General features: G+C 37.3%; 1 protein-coding gene across 5 annotated transcripts in view; it reads right to left on the reverse strand.

Annotated features, from left to right (window-relative positions):
• The window catches only part of ANO3 (anoctamin 3), a 469,771-nt gene that overhangs the window by 212,892 nt on the left and 236,545 nt on the right, over positions 1-20,334 (reverse strand). For all 5 annotated transcript variants that reach the window (XM_063728504.1, XM_024255829.3, XM_063728505.1 and 2 more), the window contains 2 exons: positions 3,080-3,274; positions 1,338-1,409 (listed from right to left, as the gene is read on the reverse strand). In XM_063728504.1, the coding sequence (XP_063584574.1) occupies positions 1,338-1,409; positions 3,080-3,274 (267 nt within the window). The remainder of the gene's footprint in view (positions 1-1,337; positions 1,410-3,079; positions 3,275-20,334) is intronic.

Below are 20,334 nucleotides of genomic sequence, written 5' to 3' on the forward strand. Positions count from 1 at the left end.
ATGATGCTCAATGGAAATGCTCACTGGAGCACTTCAGATTTCAGATTTTCAGATTTGGGATGCTTAGCGAATAAGTATATAATACAAATATTCTAAAATCAAAAAAATTGAAATCTGAAATACTTCTGGTCTCAAGAATTTTGGATAAAAATACTCAGCTTGTAGTAATCTTCTGAATTAATTACTACAGGAAAGGCCTTTGTATTCTGAGTGAATTTTCTTCTGATAAGATGCTGTTTTTGATTCTGTATACGAAATGAACCTGCTGGTCGCTGGCTTTCTTTAATTAAAAAACTTAATGAGCCAGCACTGTTTCTGTGCCACACATAAAACAAAAATTATTATAAGAAACATGACTAATTTACAGTCATTCAGAATGCTATTATAAATAGCAAAATTCATAGTTTTAAAAGTTATGAAGAGTGATTTAACAATGCCTGTAGAGAAAAACCAAGATACAGTTTTTAGGCCAGAAATTCTTTATCCTGGACACACTAAATATTTACCGGGCAGGTTGTTAAAAGTATGTATACTAAGTTCACTTCCCAGGCCAATTAAAACTGATTTTCTGGAACTGTGATCCAGGAAGTATTAAAAAGCCCTCTGGTGATTTGAATGTGTAACCAGAGTTGAGAACTCCTTATATAGGCACTGAGGCCTGGCCACCGATGTATCCACTACTGAAAACTCAGGGCTTCATTTCTTCAGGTTATGTGTCGAGGCACTGAGGTTGCAAAATAAGTGTTGGCACATTAGTATCACCTTTTGATTAATTCTGGCTTTATTTTATTTCTATTTAATTCATGAAAATGAAAACCCAATTCAAAAGAATTGTTTATGGGCAAGCTACAGATTTGAATGCAAAGCTTGCTCAACTGAAGCAAATCTTATGTGACAACATCAAAAGGCAAAAAAGGAGATTGAGTAAACTTGTCACTGTTATAGGAAAAATAAATAAAATTTATAGTATTCACTAATGATGGGTCAGGATAGAATCTCTGAGTGTTACTAACATTCTAAATTCTGAGTGTCAAAATTTTATAGATCTTGAAATAGTAGTCTATATGTTCTTTAAAAATTGAAATTTTCAGAATAATGGCAAAAATTGTTATTTTTTATTAGGAGATTTTTGCTCATCATAAATCCTCCTATGTATTTGAATTCCAAGCTATACATTTCTTAATTTCTTAACCTCAGAATATTATACTCACCCATTACATTAAAAACCAAACATGAACTTTTTCTTAAAAAAAAAAAATGCCAGTATTTTTTTAGAAGAACACAGCTTACCTTTGGAGAGAGGGAAAGGAGTAGGTAAATACTGATTATCAACTTACCCAAACAAAAATCGCTGAGGTCAGCAAGAGAACATCTCAGCACAGAATCGTTTTTATTCTCCTCAGTATTAACTGAAATAAAATAAGACACTTTGTAGTTTTGGGAAATAAAAGCATAACAACAGAAAAATAACCATGGTGATAGATGGACAAATGATGGCCAAACATGATGAAATTTTTTAACTTAGTGAGTTAAAATTAGTTATTTAAAATTTCACCTTTTTTTCCTTTTTTTTTTTTTTTTTTAAGAGACACAGTCTCGCTGTCACTCAGGCTGGAGTGCAATGGCACGATCTCGGCTCACTGCAACCTCCACCTCCCGGGTTCAAGCGATTCTCGTGCCTCAGCCTCCTGAGTTGCTGGGACTATAGGTGTGCACCATCATGCCTGGCTAACTTTTGTATTTTTAGTAGAGACAGGGTTTCACCATCATGGCCAGGCTGGTCTCAAACTCCTGGCCTCAACTGATCTGCCCACTTTGGCCTCCCAAAGTGCTGGGATTACAGTCGTGAGCCATTGTGCCTGGCCTAAAATTTCACTTTCAATAAGGGAAAAAAGAAACACCTATATTATGTTTTAATATCCTCATCTTCTTGAACGATTTGCCACTTTACATAGTAGACATATTTGTAAGCTAACTACAATATGTAGTGATTTCACAATAGCATTGAAACAGTAATTTTGATATTTTTTCGTTATCCAGAAAAAGAAGCAACCATATGGAATCATAAGGGACTGCATTCTTATACGAAAAAGCAACAAAAGGATTGAAAAATAGAAACACGGCTGGGTGCAGTGGCTCACACCCGTAATCCCAGGATTTTGGGAGGCCAAGGCAGGTGGATCACGAGGTCAGGAGTTTGAGACCAGCCTGACAAACATGATGAAACCCAGTCTCTACTAAAAATACAGAAATTAGCCAGGCATGGTGGTGTGTGCCTGTAATCCCAGTACTCAGGAGGCCGAGGCAGGAGAATCACTTGAACCTGGGAGGCAGACGTTACAGTGAGCTGACATCGTGCCACTGCACTCCAGCCTGGGCGACAGAGCGAGACTCCAACTCTAAAAAAAGAAAAAGAAAAACATACCCTATGCACAACACTGCACAACAGAGAGCTTGGTTGTATTTAAATTCTTAACTCTTATAAAAGGGAGTTGTCTAAAGGGATAGTGTGTGTCTTAGTGGGCAAATGTGTGTAGAAGAGTGCCTAAGGGTAGCCACAACGTTTCTTTGTGTGGCACCTTGCTGGTATGTCTCTAAAATTCAGCCCTTGCACACCAGTCTTGGGTTGCCAACACTTGTCCAACTAAATCTTTATGCCACCAAATCTTCACTGCTTTATTGTCAGTTGTAAAGTCTTCAGCCTTTATTTTTAGAAAACTGAGTTTATTACTGATGACATTTTCTATTTGAATACTGGTTATAAGTTCTCGCCAGGAATGTTACTCATCAACAAGAGGGATGCAAACAGTGGCCAAATGCACCAGTGATTCATGTAGCTGGGACTTCCACTGCGAACAAATATTAGGTCCAGACTCCACGGGATTGGCCACCTTCAAGGCAAGGAAGAGATAAAACACATCTGGCCAACAAATGGCATGGTGTACTGGTATCCTTTCTATGCTAGCCTCCTTCCTGAAGAGCTCTATAAAACTGGTCCAATGGAAAAAGGAACGAAAGAAGTGTTTGGAAAACACGTAGTTTTTATAAATTGAACAAGACAATAGGAATTGCTGCTCACCTTGCTCTGCTTTGTCAGTGGAGATTAAGGTTATAGATGTGGGAGCCTGAGATTCACTCTCGGTTGACTGGAAGAGGGAAGTAGACTGGCTCAAGCTCTTTGAGTAAGCGTAGCTCTGGGCGAGGCAAGGCAGGGATCTCCGAGACGGTTTTAACGAAGTTTCTTTTGTTATCTCACTCTTGCTTATATTCATACCTGCAAATCCAAAATGTTGAATTTTAGCAATAAAAAATCAATCAGTAGAGGTCAATAAAACGTTTTAATTCGTGTGATACCTGTTTCAGGAATGAACTATTGAAAAGCACCACCTAGATATTAGAAATATTTGAGTTAGTTTTGTTTATATTTTGTCAAGGAGAGTGTTTGAGATTTTTGTTAAATAGTTCTGAGACATAAACATCTCTGTTTCCTGTTTGAGCTTTCACTACTCTTTTAAAAGTTCTGTGAAAAAAGAAACTGATGTTTAAGTTCATTTGGGGAATTACGACAACAATTATTTGGATACTCTTTGAATAAACCTTATGATTTAGGCTTTCAAATAGCAAAATAAATAAAACCTAATATATAAACATTGAAATTACTAAATGGGGCCCTTCAATGCCCTTCAACCAAACTAGTCCTCCAAAAGCAGAAGTGCCCCTACACTGTGTGATCCAAGAAAGAATGGCTCCACTTCCCCATCTCCATTCCTCTTCATCCCATAATGTCAATCCCGGGTCACTCCTCTCCCTTGGCACTCTAAACCTCAGTGTCTCTGGACACTCTCATTTCCAACATCTCCTACCCAGACCCTCTCACTATGTCCCTGGGAACTCACATAAAACATCAGAAAATCCACTTAATATCCTCCTTAGATTTTTCTGTGGATCACCCATTTCCCTCCATAATTTTACCCAAACCTGGCACTGCACCATATCCCCCCAGTGACACTGCTTCTCTTGCAGCCGCCTCCAGTGGAGGCTCTTTTCTCTTCTACAACTTCTTATCAACTTTACTTGAGGTGGAGTAGATATCCTTATTGTACCTAATTACCTGTCTCAGTTCATTCTTCATGCTTCCTCTCTAAAAATCAGTATTCAAATTCCTGTCATTAAAGTATTCTTCTAGTCTTCTTTATTACTGTCATTTTCATTTACAGTTCCAGGTTATTTCCCATCACTTAAAAAGAATTTAGCTTTTAACAGTACTCTTTTGCTTATTTTTTGCTTAACATCCACTGTCATTCATATTATATATGTTATTTTATTTCTGTATACCTCCCTAGAATGCAAGCTCTATAATGACACAGGAGCCAAATAAAACACTTTTCTTTATAAATTATCCAGTCTCAGGTAGTTCGTCATTACCTGAGACTGAATAATTTATAAAGAAATACATTATCAATGTGAAAACAGACTAATACATATGGTAAATTGTACAAAGCTGCTTGATCATGAATCACTCCCTAAAAAGTTTCTTATTGACACCTGAGTTGAGATGTTGGCTATGTATGCTGTCTGCATAATGTGAATAAAACCATGAACTGCTCCCCCCACCACCCCGCTCACACCCAGTGTTGTGTTTGGACTTCACACCACATGAGGCAAAGGGACTTTTTATTGTGGAGTGCCTATTACATGTCAGATTTTGTGGTTGGTGCCTTTATTTATTCACTTTGAGGATATTTATGTATTTTATACAAACAAATGACTTAAAATGTTCTCATTTTAAAAGGTTTTAAATTATAGAAGTAAATAGAATTAAAAATTAAAATTTGTTTTACTCTGATTCTTAAATTCCAGTCTCTTCTCTAAATGAAATGAATGTTATCAGTTTATTGGTCTTTGTCTATGTATTCATATATGTAACTATGTATAAAAATAGTTTTCTTACAAAAATGAAATTATAGTTTGTCACATTATATATTATGTCTTAGGTATTTTTTCCATCTCAATACATACAGATCTATCCCAGACTTTTTGGAGTTAAACGTTTTTAAAAGCTTTATTGATATATAAGTCACATACCATAAAATTGACTCCTTTAAGTGTACAGTTTAGCTCTTTTTAGTATATGCACAGAGTTGTGCAAACATCACTCTATGTGGCTTTAAAACGCTTTTATTATTCCTCCAAAAAGAAACATCATACCTCTTCGCAGCCAATCCCCATTTCCTCTTCAGCTCAGTCTCTGCAAACGACTAACCTAATTTCTTGCCTCCATGCATTTGCCTATTTTCTCCCACTGTATGAGTTGTCTTTGCACTTTAATGATTGTGTTCTTGGAAACACAATGCTTTTAATTTTGATAAAGTTCAATTTATCTATTTTTTTCTTTAGTTGTTTGTGCTTTAGGTGCTGTATCTATGAAACCATTATCTAAATCAAGGTCATGAAGATTTACTCCTATGTTTTCGTCTAAGAGTTTTAGACTTTTAGCTCTTAAATTTAGGTTATAATCCACTTGCAGCTAATTTGTACATGGTGTGAAGGTAGGCTCCAACTTTATTCTTTTCCATGTGGATATCCAGTTGTTCCTGTACACATTGTTGAAAATGCCATCGACTTGTCTTGGCACCCTTGTCTACAATCAATTATCCACAAATTTATGGGTTCATTTCTGAACTCTCAATTCTAACCCACCAATCTATATGTCCATTCCTATGCCAAAACCACAATGTCTTTAGTATTGTAGCTTTGCAGTAAGTTTTAAAACCAGAAAATCTGAGTTCTTTACTTTTGTTCTATCTTTTCAAGATTGCTTTGGCTATTCTTAGTCTTTTGTATTTCTATATAAATTTAAGGATCAACTTGTCAATTCATGCAAAAAAGGCAGCTATGATGGATTTTTTTTTTTTTTTTGAGACAGAGTTTTGCTCTTGTTCTTCAGCTTGGAGTGCAGTGGCGCGATCTCAGCTCACTGCAACCTCTGCCCCTTGGATTCAAGCCATTCTCCTGCCCCAGCCCCCCAAGTAGCTGGGATTGCAAGTGCCCGCCATCATGCCTGGCTATTTTTTTTTTTTTTTTGTATTTTTAGTAGAGATGGGGTTTCACCATGTTGTCCAGGCTGGTCTTGAACTCCTGACCTCAGGTGATCCACCTGCCTCGGCCTCCCAAAGTTCTGGGATTATAGGCATGAGCCACTGCGCCCAGCCGGCAGCTGTGATTATGATAGGGATTCCATTGAATCTATAATCACTTCGGGAGTAAGTACTGCTGTCAGCTAGGTGACCTGTAAATATTTTCTCTTAGTCTGTAGCCTATATTTTCATTATCTTACTAGTGTCTTCTAAAAAGCAGAAGTTCTTAATTTTGACAAAATCTATCCTGTGATTGTTTTATGGTTCATGCTTTTGGTCAGGTGTTTTAAAAACTTTTCTTTATATAAGTTTTGCATATTGGTTAGCTCCCGCTCTCTTTTGGCTATTGTAAATGCAAGTTTCTTTCCCATTGTATTGAAATTAGAAATAATCAATTGGATTATTTTAAACAATTGAGTAAAATACTGGCTTTAGCACTGAGGTATAAATATTTTTTTCAAGCTAAGAATGTACTACTCACTTTCCAGTTTATTATTTTTTTGTTCAGTAGTGTGTTGAATTTTTTCAAAGTTTATATAATTTTATTCCTTAGCTATCTTAATATGTTGAACTCCATTAATGGATTTTCTAAAATTAAATCCTCTTTTCATGCCCAGAAATCAAAAACAAAACATACTTTGTCTTGATTAATTGTTTTAAATATGTTAAATTCTAATTCCCAATATTTTATTAGGATTTTTGTAATAATACTCATATATGAGTTACGTGTATGTGTTTAAATCAGACTTATGCATGTTCTCACTTATAAGTGGGAGCTAAACACTGAGCATACATGAACATAAACATGGGAAGAATAGACACTGCAGACTACTAGAGGGGTGGAGAAAGATGCAGGTTGAAAAACTACCTATGGAGGGGCTGGCCAAGACAGCCAATTAGAATCAGCTAGTGTGCCCCACTCTCTTGGAAAGAAATAGAAGGGGTAATAAATACAGGACCTACAACTGAAGTACCCAGGTACATGCATTGAGATTCATCAAGAAAACAAGCCTATCAATGGAGAATGGAGAAAATCAAGACAGGATGACTATCTGACTACCCACCCTCGAGTGACACAGAGCCAGGGGAGCCTCCCACTCTCAGGGAAGCAGTGAGTGAGTGCGTGACCCTGGGGACCCACTCTTCTCTCATGGATGTTTGCAACCCTCATGTTAGAAGATCCCCTTGTGAACCCACTCCAACAGGGCCTTCATTCTGACAGGCAGAGCTATGTGGAGTCTCGGCAGAGCAGCCACTTGGGCACACGTGGAGCCCCAAGAGCTTTTGATACCCAGGCTTCCTGGCAAAAGTGGCTGCAACTCCAGCAAAGTGGGAGGTTAGACCCTTGTACATACCCCTAGGAAAGAAGCTGAGTCCAGGGGGCTGAGCAGTGATGGTCTGCAGGTCCCTCTTTCACAGCACCTCGCAGGATAAGACCCACTGGCTTGGAACCCCAGCCTGCCACAGGTATCAGTGTTACACTTCCCTGAGACGGGGCTCCCACAGGGAGGGGTAGGCTGCCATCTTTGCTGTTTGGCAGACTTAGCTGTTGATGCCTTCTGGCTCTGGGGAATCCAAGGTGATTGGGGACTGGAGCTGTCCCCTGGAATACTGCAGCAGTTCTACAAAGAAGCAACCAGAATGCTTTTTCCACCACTGGGCGAATCTCCTAACTGAGGTCTATAACCACTCCTGCCAGTGTTTTCCAGTCAGCAACTGTTCCAAAGCTCCCTGAGACAGAACTCCCAGAGAGAGGTGAGGACTGCCATCTTTGTTCTTTCACAGTCTTAGCTATTGTTGCCTTCGAGTTTTGGATAGTGCAAGGCAACAAGAGGCTGGAGTGGACCCCCAACCCAGCTCTATGAAAAAGTGGCCAGACTGCTTTGTTATGCAGGTCCCCAATCCTATTCCTCCTCACTGGGTAGGACCTCCTGACCAAGGTCCCCAGCCACCCCTGCCAGTGTGTTGGGGCTGGCAGCAGGTCCATACCTCCCTAGGATGGAGCTGCCAGAGGGAGGGGCAGGCTACCATCTTTACTGTTTTGCAGCCTTCACTGTTGATACCTTCAGGTACTGGAAAATTGGAGGTGATTAGAGACTGGAGCAGACCCTCAAACATATTGGAGCAGTCCTATGGAAAAATGGCCAGACTGTTGGTTATGTGGGCCCCTGATCCAGTATCTCCTCACTGGGTCCAACCCCTGCTGGGACTATTGAGCCAGTAGCAGCTCTGTAACTCCCTGGGACAAAGCTCCTGGTGCGAGGGGCAGGTTACCATCTTTGCTCTCTAACAGCACTAGCCCTTGCAGTCTCCAGGTTCTGGAGAATCCACGGGAACAGTGGCTGGTCTGGTCCCTCGGCACAGAGCACCCATCTACCGGAAAAGTGGTCAGACTGTTCTTGACGCAGGTCCCAGTCCTCACTTCTCCTCACTGAACAGGACTGCCTGACCTGGGACTTCGGCACAACCTCCCTGCCCCCACATGACCACTGCAATCAGAGGCAGCCTAGCAATTAAAGGAACAATCACACACACAGATGAGAAAGAACCAATGCAAAACTCTAGCAACTCAAGTGGTTGGGGTGTTTTACCTCTCAAACAACCAAACTAGTTCTCCAACAAGGGTTGTTATCCAGGTTGAGTTGACTGAATTGAAATAGAATTTAGAATATGAACAAGAACAAAGATCATCAAGATTTAGGAGAATCGCAAAACCCAATCCAGGAAACTAAGAATCACAATAAAATGATACAGGAGTTAACAGGTGAAAGAGCTGGTGTAAAAAAGAACCTAACTGATCTAATAGAGCTGAAAAAAAACACTACAATAATTTCACAATGCAGCAGCAAGTATTAACAGTAGAACAGACCAAGCTGAGAAAAGGATGTCAGAACCTGAAGACTTAAAGAAGATAGTCAGACAAAAGTAAAGAACAAAGAATAAAAAAGAGTGAACAAAACCTCTGATAAATGTGGGATTATGTCAAGAGGTCAAATCTATGAATCACTGGAATCCCTAAAAGGGATGAGGAGAAAGCAAACAACTTGGAAAACATATTTCAAGGTATTGTCCATGAAAATCTCCCCAACCTTGCTAGAGAGACCAATAGTCAAATGCAGGAAATACTGAGAACACCTGAAAGATTCTACACAAGACCATCTCCAAGAAACATAATCATCAGATTTTCCAAGGTTGAAATGAAAGAATGTTAAAGGCAGCTAGGGAAAAAGGGCAGGTCACCTACAAAGGGAACTCCATCAGGCCAACAGTGAACCTTTCAGCAGAAACCCTGCAAGCCAGAAGAGATTGGGACCTGTATTCACATTCTTAAAGAAAAATATCTTCAACCAAGCATTTCATATCCAGATCAAAAAAGACAAAGAAGTACATTACATAATGGTAAAGAATTCAATTCCACAAGACCTAAATATCCTAAATATTTATGCACCCAAAATAGGAGCACCCAGATTCATAAAGCAAGTTCTTAGAGACCTACAAAGAGACTTCAACTCCCATGCAATAATAGTGGGAGTCTTTAACACTACCCTGACAGTATGAGATCATTAAGGCAGAAAATTAACAAAGATATTCAGGACCTGAACTCAACATTGGACCAAATGGATCTGACAGATCTTTACAGAACTCTCCACCCCAAAACAACAGAATATACATTCTTCTCATCACTGTATGGCACATACTTTAAAATCGACCACCCAACTGACCATATAACAACCCTCAGCAAATGCGTAAGAACCAAAATGATACCAAACACACTCTTGGATCACAGCACAATAAAAATAAAAATGAAGACTTAAAAAATTGCTCAAAACCATGCAATTACATGAAAATTAAACAAGCATTTTCCTGTGTGACTTTTAGGTAAGTGAAATTAAGGCAGATATCAAGAAGTTCTTTGAAACTATTGAGAACAAAGATACAACATGTCAGAATATCTGGGACACAGCTCAGGCAGTGTTAGAAGGGAAATTTATAGCACTAAATGCCCACATCAATAAGTTAGAAAGATCCCAAATTAACAACCTAACATCACAACTAAAAGAACTAGAGAAGTAAGAGTAAACCAACCCCAAAGATAGCAGAGGACAAGAAATAACCAAAATCAGAGGTAAACTGAAGAACGAGAGATAACAAACCATTCAAAAGATCAACGAATCCAGGAGTTTGTTTTTTGAAAAAATTAATGATATACATAGGCCAATAGCTAGACTAATAAAGAAGAAAAGTGAGAAGATTCACGGAAACACAATCAGAAATGAGAAAGGGAATGTTACACAGAAATACCGACCCCACAGAAATAAAAGTAACCATCAGAGAGTACTAATGAACACCTCTACGCGCACAAAATGGAAAACCTAGAAGAGATGAATAAGAGGGCACACATTACACCCTAAGACTGAATCAAGAAAAAATTGATTCCCTGAACAGACCTGCATCAACAGAACAACTGATTTCCTGAAGAGACCAATACTACAAAATTGAATCAATAATAACCTAACAACCAAAAATACCCCAGAATCAGATGGATTCACAACCACATTGTACCAGATGGATAAAGAAGAGCTGATAGCATTCCTACTGAAACTATCAACAAATTGAGGAGGAAGGACTCCTCTCCACCTCATTCTGTGAGATCAGCATCATTCTGACACCAAAATCTGGTAGAGGCATAACAAAAAAGATAACTTCAGGCCAATATCCTTGATGAACATTGATGCAAAAATCCTCAACAAAGTCCATGCAAACTGAATGCAGCACATCAGAAAGCTAATATACGATGATTAAGTAGGCTTTATCCCTGGGATTCAACGTTGGTTCAACATGCAAATCAATAAATAAGACTCATCACATAAACAGAGCTAAAGGCAAAAATCACATTTTTTTTATTATCTCAATAGATGCAGAAAGGCTTTCAATAAAATTCAATATTCCTTCATGTTAAAAACTCTCAATAAACTAGGCACTGAAGAAATATACTTCAAAATAATAAGAGCCATCTATGACAAACCCACAGCCAACATCATACTGAATTGGCAAAAGCTGAAAGTATTCTCACTTGAAAACAAGCACAAGACAAGGATGCCCTCTCTCACCACTCCTACTCAACATAGTATTGGAAGTCCTGGCCAAAAGAATCAGGCAAGAGAGGAAGAAATAAAGAGAATTGAAATAGGAAGAGAGGAAGTCAAATTTTCCCTGTTTGCTGATGACATGAAGAAAACTCCATAGTCTCAGCCCCAAAGCTCCTAGAGCTGATAAACAATTTTAGCAAAGTTTCAGGATAAAAAATCAACATACAAAAATCACTAGCATTCCTATACACCAACACCAGCCAAGCCGAGAGCCATCAGGAACACAATCCCTTTCACAATTGCCACACAAAAAATACCTAGGAATACAGCTAACCAAAGAGGTGAAAGATCTCTAAATGGAGAATTACCAAACACTGCTCAAAATCAGAGACAATACAAACAAATGCAAAAACATTCCATGCTCAGGGATAGAAAGAATCATTATCATTAAAATGGCCATACTTCATAAAACAATTTACATACTCAGTGCTATTCTATCAAACTACCAATGATATTCTTCACAGAATTAGAAAAAAACTATTCTAAAATTCGTATGGAACCCAAAAAGGGCCCGAATAGCCAAGGCAATCCTAAGCAAAAAGAATAAAGCTCGAGGCATCATGTTACCCGACTTCAAACTATACTACAGGACTGCAGTAACCAAAGTAGCACGATACCAGTACAAAAACAGACTTACAGACCAAAGGAACGGCATAGAGAACATGAAATTAGGGCACAAACCTACAACCATCTGATCTTCAACAAAGCTTACAAAAACACACAATGCGGAAATGACTCCCTATTCAATAAACAGTGCTGTGATAACTGGCTAGCCATAAGCAGAAAATTGAAACTGGACCCCTTCCTTATACCATAAACAAGAATCAACTCAAGATGGATTAAAAACTTAAAACACAAAACTATAAAAACCCTGAAAGATAACCTAGCCAATACCATTATGTATGTAGGAACTGGCAAAGTTTTATGATGAAGATGCCAAAAGCAATCACGCTAACAGCAAAAAATTGGAAAATGGGATGTAATTAAACTTCTTCGCAGGGAAAGAAACTATCAAGAGAGTAAACAGACAACCTATATAGTGGAAGAATATATTTACAAACTATGCATCTGACAGAGATCTAATATCCAGCATCTATAACAAACTTAAAGTATTTTACAAGAAAAACTCAAACACCTCCATTAAAAAGTGGGCAAATGACATGAACAGGCACTCTTCAAAAGAAAATATACATGTGGCCACCAATTATGGGAAAAAAAGCTCAATATCACTGATCATTAGAGTAATACAAATCAAAACCACAATGAGATACCATCTCACATCAGTCACAATAGTTATTATTTAAAATGTCAAAAAATAACATGCTGGAAAGGTTGTGGAGAAAAGGGAACACTTCTGCACTGTTGGTGGGAATGTAAATTAGTTCAACCACTGTGAAAAGCAGTTTGGTGATTCCTCAAAGAGCTTAAAAAAGAATTACTATTCAAACCAGCAATCTCATTATTGGGTATATACCCAAAAGAATATAAATCATTTTACCATAAAGGCACATGCACGTGAATGTTCTTTGCAGCACCACTCACAATAGCAAAGACAAGGAATCAAATTAAATGTTCATCATTGCTAGACTGGATAAATAAAATGTAAAATGTGGTACATATACAGTATGGAATACTACACGGCCATAAAAAGAACAAGATCATGTCCTTTGCAGGAACATGGATGGAGCTGGAGGCCCTCATTTTTAGCAGTCTAACATGGGAACAGAAATCCAAACATCACTTGTTCTCATAAGTGGGAGCTGAACAATGAGAACACATGGACATATAGAAGGGAATAGACGCTGCGGTCTACTTGAGGGTGGAGGGTGGCAGAAGGGAGACAAACAGAAAAATAACTATTGGGTACTGGGCTTAGTACCTAGGTGGCAAAATAATCTGTACGACAAACCTGTGACACGAGTTTATCTCTGTAACAAACCTACACATGTATCCCTGTACCTAAAATAAAAGTTAAAGAAAAGAAAAATACCTATCGGGTATTGCTCACTACCTGAGTTATGGGAGCCATACCCCAAATCTCAGCATCATGCAATATAACCATGTAACAAACCTGCACATATACTCCTGTTATCCAATACAAAGGTTGAAATTAAATAAGCAAATCTGGTTTAGGCTTCAAAGTTCTACATGGTTCATAAAAAGAATTTAGATATTTTCCTATGTTTTTAGGAGCTAGCACTATACTGCCCAGTACAATAACAATCAGTCACATAAGGTCTTTTAACTTTAAATTACAATTAAATGAAGTTAAAAATTCAGTTCCTCAGTCATCGTAGCCACATTTCAAGTGCTCATTCAATAGCCATATGTGGCTGATCACAACCATACTGAACATCACAGATGTAAAATATTTCTACTGCCACAGAGAGTTCTGGGTATCACTGACCTACAAGTCAATTAGCATTGAAACTATCTGATCCTTAAAGTTTGGTAGATTCTCCTATGAACAAATGTGCACATGGTGTTGGTTGTGGGTGCAATTCCTTGAAAATTTTTGTTTTCTATACATCTGTTTAAACATTGTAATGCCTCTGGAGTCAATTTGGACAAAAAGTATTTCCCCATTTTAGCTTTCAAATTGATTTGCATAGAGTTATTTCTCCTTTGTCATTTCTTATTTTGTATATCTGTGATTACTCCTTTTATATTATGCTAAATAATGGTTTATCTATTTCATTGATTTTTTTCCCCAAAGGAGCAGTACTTTATGGATTGCTTTTCTGTCTTCTATTTAATTAACTTCTTTTTTTCTTCTTTCTTGGTATTTGTTTTGTAATTATTTTTCTAACTTCTTGAGTTAGGAATTAAAATTTTTAATGTTCATCCTTCCATTTCTATTGATGTCAAGTATTTAAAGCTTTAAATAATCGTCCTGACAACACTTTAATTGTATGTCAAAATTCTGATATGTGATGTTTTTATCATTATGTTTCAGAATTGTGCAATTTTAGTTATGTTTTCCTTTTTCAAATAAAATTTGTTTAGGTTTTTAAATTTCAAGGTAGAAGATCATTTGCAAGGATATAAGATTTGATATGTATACACACAAACACATATGTAGACACATATATATATATGATCTACCTTATCCATTGAAGCCTTTAAGACTTTTACGTTTTTAAAAAAAACAGTTGCTTAGGCTGGAGTGCAGTGGTGCAATCTTGGCTCACTGCAAACTCTGCTTCCTGGGTTCAAGTGATTTCCTACCTCAGCCTCTCGAGTAGCTAGGATTACAGTTATGCATCATCATGCCTGGCTAATTGTTTTATTTTTTATTGTTTTGTATTTTTGGTCGAGACTGGGTTTCGCCATGTTGGCCAGGATGTTCTCGATCTCAAACTCCTGGCCTAAAGAGATCTCCCCGCTTTGGCCTCCCAAAGTGCTGAGATTACAGGCGCGAACCTCCGTGCCTGGCCAATACTTTTACTTTTTGTCCTCTTGGTGTGTCTTGCCTTGAAAGAAGTGTATTAACTTTCTATTAGTGTGTTAGTATCTATCTCTTTGCATTTCCTATAATTCTATTTTATGAAGACAGGTACTTTGTAATTGATACTGATTTATTTATAACTGTTACATTTTCATTGTGAATTTTAAGCATTGTCATTTTTAAGCATCAGGTGGCTTCTTTGTCTTGTTTAATGAATCTTAGCCTGAATTTTACCTTGTCCAGTATCAGAACTGCAGCCTTTCTTTCTGATTCACTTTTTTATGTATGTCTCCTGTATACAGCACACAGTGGGTTTTACTTTGAATACAATATAAATGTTTTATTCTTTTAATAAGGTGTGTAAAATCCATTTACATTTATTAATATGAATTACACATTTGGTCTCAAATCTGTCACATTAGGTTTTATTTCCTGAGTTTTTCATATTTACTTCATCTCTACATGATATATTTTTTTTTTGTACTTTTGGAATTTAGGAAATTTTGGATTTCTATTTTAGGGGTTATCTTTATATGAGTATATTTTATAATGTCCTTATCTCCCCCTTTCCTTACTTAGAATTCTACTATTTGGTATTAGCTTAAGTGATAGCCATTGATCCCATCTAAAAACACTACAGGAAGAAAGGGGTTTGCTTTCTGGTTCCAGTATGTTTGCTGGACAGTTTCCTGCAGCACTCTCATATTCTCCATTGTTGGTTTCCTGCAGTGCATGGCAGCCAGTAGTATCAGTGGTCAGCAGCAGTAGCACCCCTGCCCCCACCTGTGGTAGTTATATAGTAGAGTTCCTCCAGAAAAACACCTCTCAATGAATTGCTCTTACCAGCACCAGAGAGGAAACCTTTCTAGCAAGCTTCACCAACATGGCACTACTGTGACTTCTCAGTGACCCAGTGAGCCATGGCTGTGCCCTTCTAGCAAGGTCTACGACTCAGCTCTGATAATGGGGGAGAGGATGTTCTTCCTAAGGCAATCTATCTGAGTCCTAACGTAGTGGCTTCTCTTTATGTCTGCTCTTCCTATATTCTTTAGAGTTCTCGTTCATTTTTAATAGCCAATCCCTCATTATTCCTATCCTCTTTTACAGTTAACAATTATATTAAACTTTCTGGTTTCAAATTACTATGTTGTTTCTCACTTTTCATTGAACCCAGACTGATAAACACACACACACACACACACACACACACAAATTCTACCCTTGTTTCTTCATCTGATTTTGTCTTAGATTGATCATCTCTTGGTTGGATGAAGCTGCTTCTCTGACTGACTCCTCGGGAAGGGCTTAAGGTTACAATATCCTCTGAGTTCTAACATGATGAAAACTATTTTCATATGATCTCCATACCTGAAGAACAGTTTGATGAGATATAAAATCCTTGCTCCCATTTTCTTTCCTTGAATTTCCTGAAAATATTGCTCTACTTTTTCTTGTTTTGTACTTTGCTATTGAGAAATCTGATGCAAACCTGACTTTCTTCCCTTTGTAAACAATTGCTTTTTTGTCAGAAGCTTAGAGGATTTTTTCCTTAGAGTTTAATAGTTTTACTACAATATGTTTTGGAGTTGACCAATCTAAATCAATTTTCCTGGAAATAATTTAGGCCCTTTTCAATATATAGGTTTGTCTTTTCTTTGATTCTTGGGAAGTGTTAATCTTGTTAAGTGTTAATTCTGTTATATTGTCTTGTTTCTATTCTTCAGGGCCTCCAATTATGAATGCAGACACACACACACATATATATATATATATATATATATATATATATATATATATATATGTTGAATCTTTGTTGATTATGTTCAATACCTAACAATTACTTTCTGATTTTTGTACCTTTTATATGATTCAAGGAACTTTTTTCATATCTATGATCCACATCTATGATATGGTTTGTGTCGCCACCCAAATCCCTTCTTGAATTGTAGTTCACATATTCCCCGCGTGTCATGGGAGGGACCCAGTGGGAGGTAATAGAATCATGGGGTTGGTTACCTCCATGCTGTTCTCATGACAGTAAGTTCTCATGAGATCTTATGATTTTATTAGGAGCTTTCCTCACTGCTTCAGTCTGCATTTCTTCTTGCTGCTGCCATGAGAAGAAGGATGTGTTTGCTTCCCCTTCTGCCACTATTGAAAGTTTCCTGAGGCCTCCCCAACCATGCTGAACTGTGAGTCAATTAAACCTCTTTTCTTCATTGATTACCAAGTCTCAGGTATGTCTTTATTAGCAGTGTGAGAATGGTCGAATACAACTAGTATTACTAGTTGTATTCAAGTTAACTTGAGTTGTTGTGCAACAGCTGTTTGCTGATTAGTCACTGGTTTTGGCAGTATAATTTTCAGCAGTAAAAATGGTTGTATGCTCATCTGTTTTTCTTCATATAGAATATTTTATGGATACTGATCACTATTTCCCATTGATTTTGAAATGTCTTATATTTTCCCAGACCAGCAAAAGCAAGAGGTTCCATTTTGGTGGGAAACTTGGGCCATGATTTGGCATGATGAAATGTAGTCTCTAACATGGGCCCAGAGGGGTCTGCAGCATATCCCCAATCTTCTCACAGTTCCCACTAGGCTGTAGTTCAGCTGATTCAGACAGCTAACAGAATCATTCTTGTTAACACTGCCATCAAGGTGCAGGTGGAGGGAGGCGCCTGTAAATACAGGTGGATGGGGTGTTCCTAGGATCCTGGATTTCCAATTTCATGCTGATCTTGAACTTGTTGTTTGGAGGTGTGTAGGATTGCTTGCAGCAATGGACAGGCACTGGGTCTAAACATGTTTGTTTTAGGTATTTGTCCTTAGTAAAATGACATAGAGGTGACTCCCTTGATGAAGCAGGGAAGGTTCCAGAGACTTTCACAAGCTGAAACACTATAGCAAAGTCAGCACAGGGCTCCTTTGGGCCATACAAAAAGCACTAGATGCTCCATTATTTCACTTCAATTATTTCTTCAGTTCACATACACAGACTGGTTTACTTCAAGGAATGTTAGAAGATTTGATTTAAAGTGTGAGCGTAGCCACTGGGCAGAACGAAAATCACAATAATCTTCCAAAGTTTAAAGTGTTTGACAGTTTTCAAGATGTTTCCACATCTAACACTTCATGGAATCTTCACAACCGTCACTGCAGAATGTTAGCAGCTTCTTGACATTGGGCTGCAGACTCTGATAGGTGACCATATTTTTGTTTTCTAACATCATTCTAGTCTATTACTGCATGTGTGGTGGCAGTTGTGGCACAAGGAAGCTCATTCCTTTCCCACCACCATGTTTCACTAGTTCAAGGAGAGAGAGCTATTCTAGACTTCTCAAAATACTACGAAGTATGGGCAAACCATACTTTATTTGATCATTTGCCTGTCAGTGGATATTTAGGTATTTTTCAAGAATTACCTTTAAAATAATACTGCTTATGAGCATTCATATATGTGGTTTTTTTTTTTCAAATTTTGAGTGTTTCTCTAAAAGGAAATACTTCAATATACAAGTACTGAGTTGGAGGACATAAATATTTATCATTTGGACTAGACATGCCAAACTGCCCTCCCTAAAGTTTTATCTTTTCACACTTAAGTGAATAGCACAAGATGGAATCCATTTCCTTATGCCTTGTCCAACTCCAGATACTACAACTTTTAATTACAGACAAAATAAAAAGTCAACAACAAAAGCTTCATTGTCTTAAATTTCATTTTCCAGCATGTGAGCATGTTTTCATGTATTTCCTAGCTAGTTATAATGTTTAAGTGACTAAGTTATGTTATAGCCGTATTGTTAGACTTTTCTTATTGATTTGCGAGTACTGAGCACACCCATTTACAGACACACACAGAGTATTTTATATACTATGTATTATATGTAATAAATGTGTGTTTCATTTAATTTTACATCAATAATAAAAGACAGACTTTGGAACTTGTAATAGTTGTGGAGAAACTAAGACTACACGGGAAAAGTAACATATCACACAGATAAGTAGGCACAGAGGGAAAATATAGTCCAAGCTTTTTCTAGTTCTAAAGCCACCAAATTATGTATCCATTAACCAATTGAAAACTCATAAAACACCATTGATTTACTCCAAAGTACACAGACGCTGAAATAAATAAAACACTTAGAAAAGGCCATAGCAATTGAGCATAAAACACAGAGTGAACATAACTGCAGATACGTTCACTTCCACCACCCTCCCTATTCACCCACCTTAAATGCTGATTCTCTATATTAAAGCAAATTTTAAATGAAATAGTTGAAAGGTGAAAAAGATACTGCAAATACATTTTCAATTAATGAAATTTTTGTTTTGCAGTTACTTAATTTCACTTTTCAGACAAAATATAATCAGGGTCATAATAAGTGTGAGCAGGAATAAAAATGAAATAGAATACTATTTCAGTAATTATATTTACCTTAAGATAAAAAAACTATATTTCACTCATATTCTTTGTTTCAGTTGTTTTAGCTATATAATTTTGTGGTCACTTTATGAGTAAACTGAAATTTCTAAAGAACTCTTCAAATGCATTAATTTAAAGAAACACAAGTGCAAGCCCTTTGAGGCAAATGGGAATCCTGAAAAGGAAGTGATAGGGGAATGTTTGAAATAATTTCTACTGAAATAACACATGGTTGAACAGATGAATATCAGATAACCCTAGGAGTGGGGATTTTGTCTTTCTGCTTTATAGAAATATTAATTTATTTGTTTATTTTTATATTAATTATCAGTGTGAAAATGAAATGTGAACTAGAAACAGGGGAAAGGAAGAATTGACTGGAAGAAAAGTACTCAGTCTCTTAGCTTTCTGTAACTCTATTACGACAAGCAAGAACACTTGGACACAGGAAGGGGAACATCACACCCTGGGGCCTCTTGTGGGGTGGGGTGGGGGATAGCATTAGGAGATATACCTAATGTAAATGACGAGTTAATGGGTGCAGCACACCAACATGGCACATGTATACATATGTAACAAACCTGCACATTGTGCACATGTACCCTAGAATTTAAAGTATAATATATATATACATGTAAAATATATATATATGTAAAATACTATTTTGAAGAGGAATTCCCCCAAGGTTCAATGAAATACTACTAAAACACCATACAGTTCCCCTTAGTTGAAGACTGACTGATGTTTTCTATAGTAGGTCCAAGAAATAGTGTAGGATCTACCTCTCCTAGTAAGTTTTTATGTCAATTAATCATTTGTAAGGTGGTCTAATACTTTCTCTTATTTAAGAAATACTGATGTAGAATATTAAGTGATCAGCTTTCTGTTTCTGAGCCCTGGTTGAGAATAGCCTGTTACTCTAGCAGAACAGACAAGTAAAAATATATGGAGTTTTGCGGGGAACAAGGGGAGGTACACAGATAGAAAATGGTGTTAGCTGATAGTAAAGATGTTGGACTGAGAGTAAAATGCTCTTAGCACACCCTGGGCCCTAGGCTGAAGGCCACTGAAAAACAGAGTCAGACATTTACCAAACAGATAAATATGTGCACACTTATAAACTGTCTGAAATGCTATGAAAATACAGGCAGTGTTATATAATGGAGAGTA

This window comes from Pongo abelii, chromosome 9 (genome assembly GCF_028885655.2).
Source record: "Pongo abelii isolate AG06213 chromosome 9, NHGRI_mPonAbe1-v2.0_pri, whole genome shotgun sequence".
Taxonomy (NCBI): Eukaryota; Metazoa; Chordata; class Mammalia; order Primates; family Hominidae; genus Pongo; species Pongo abelii.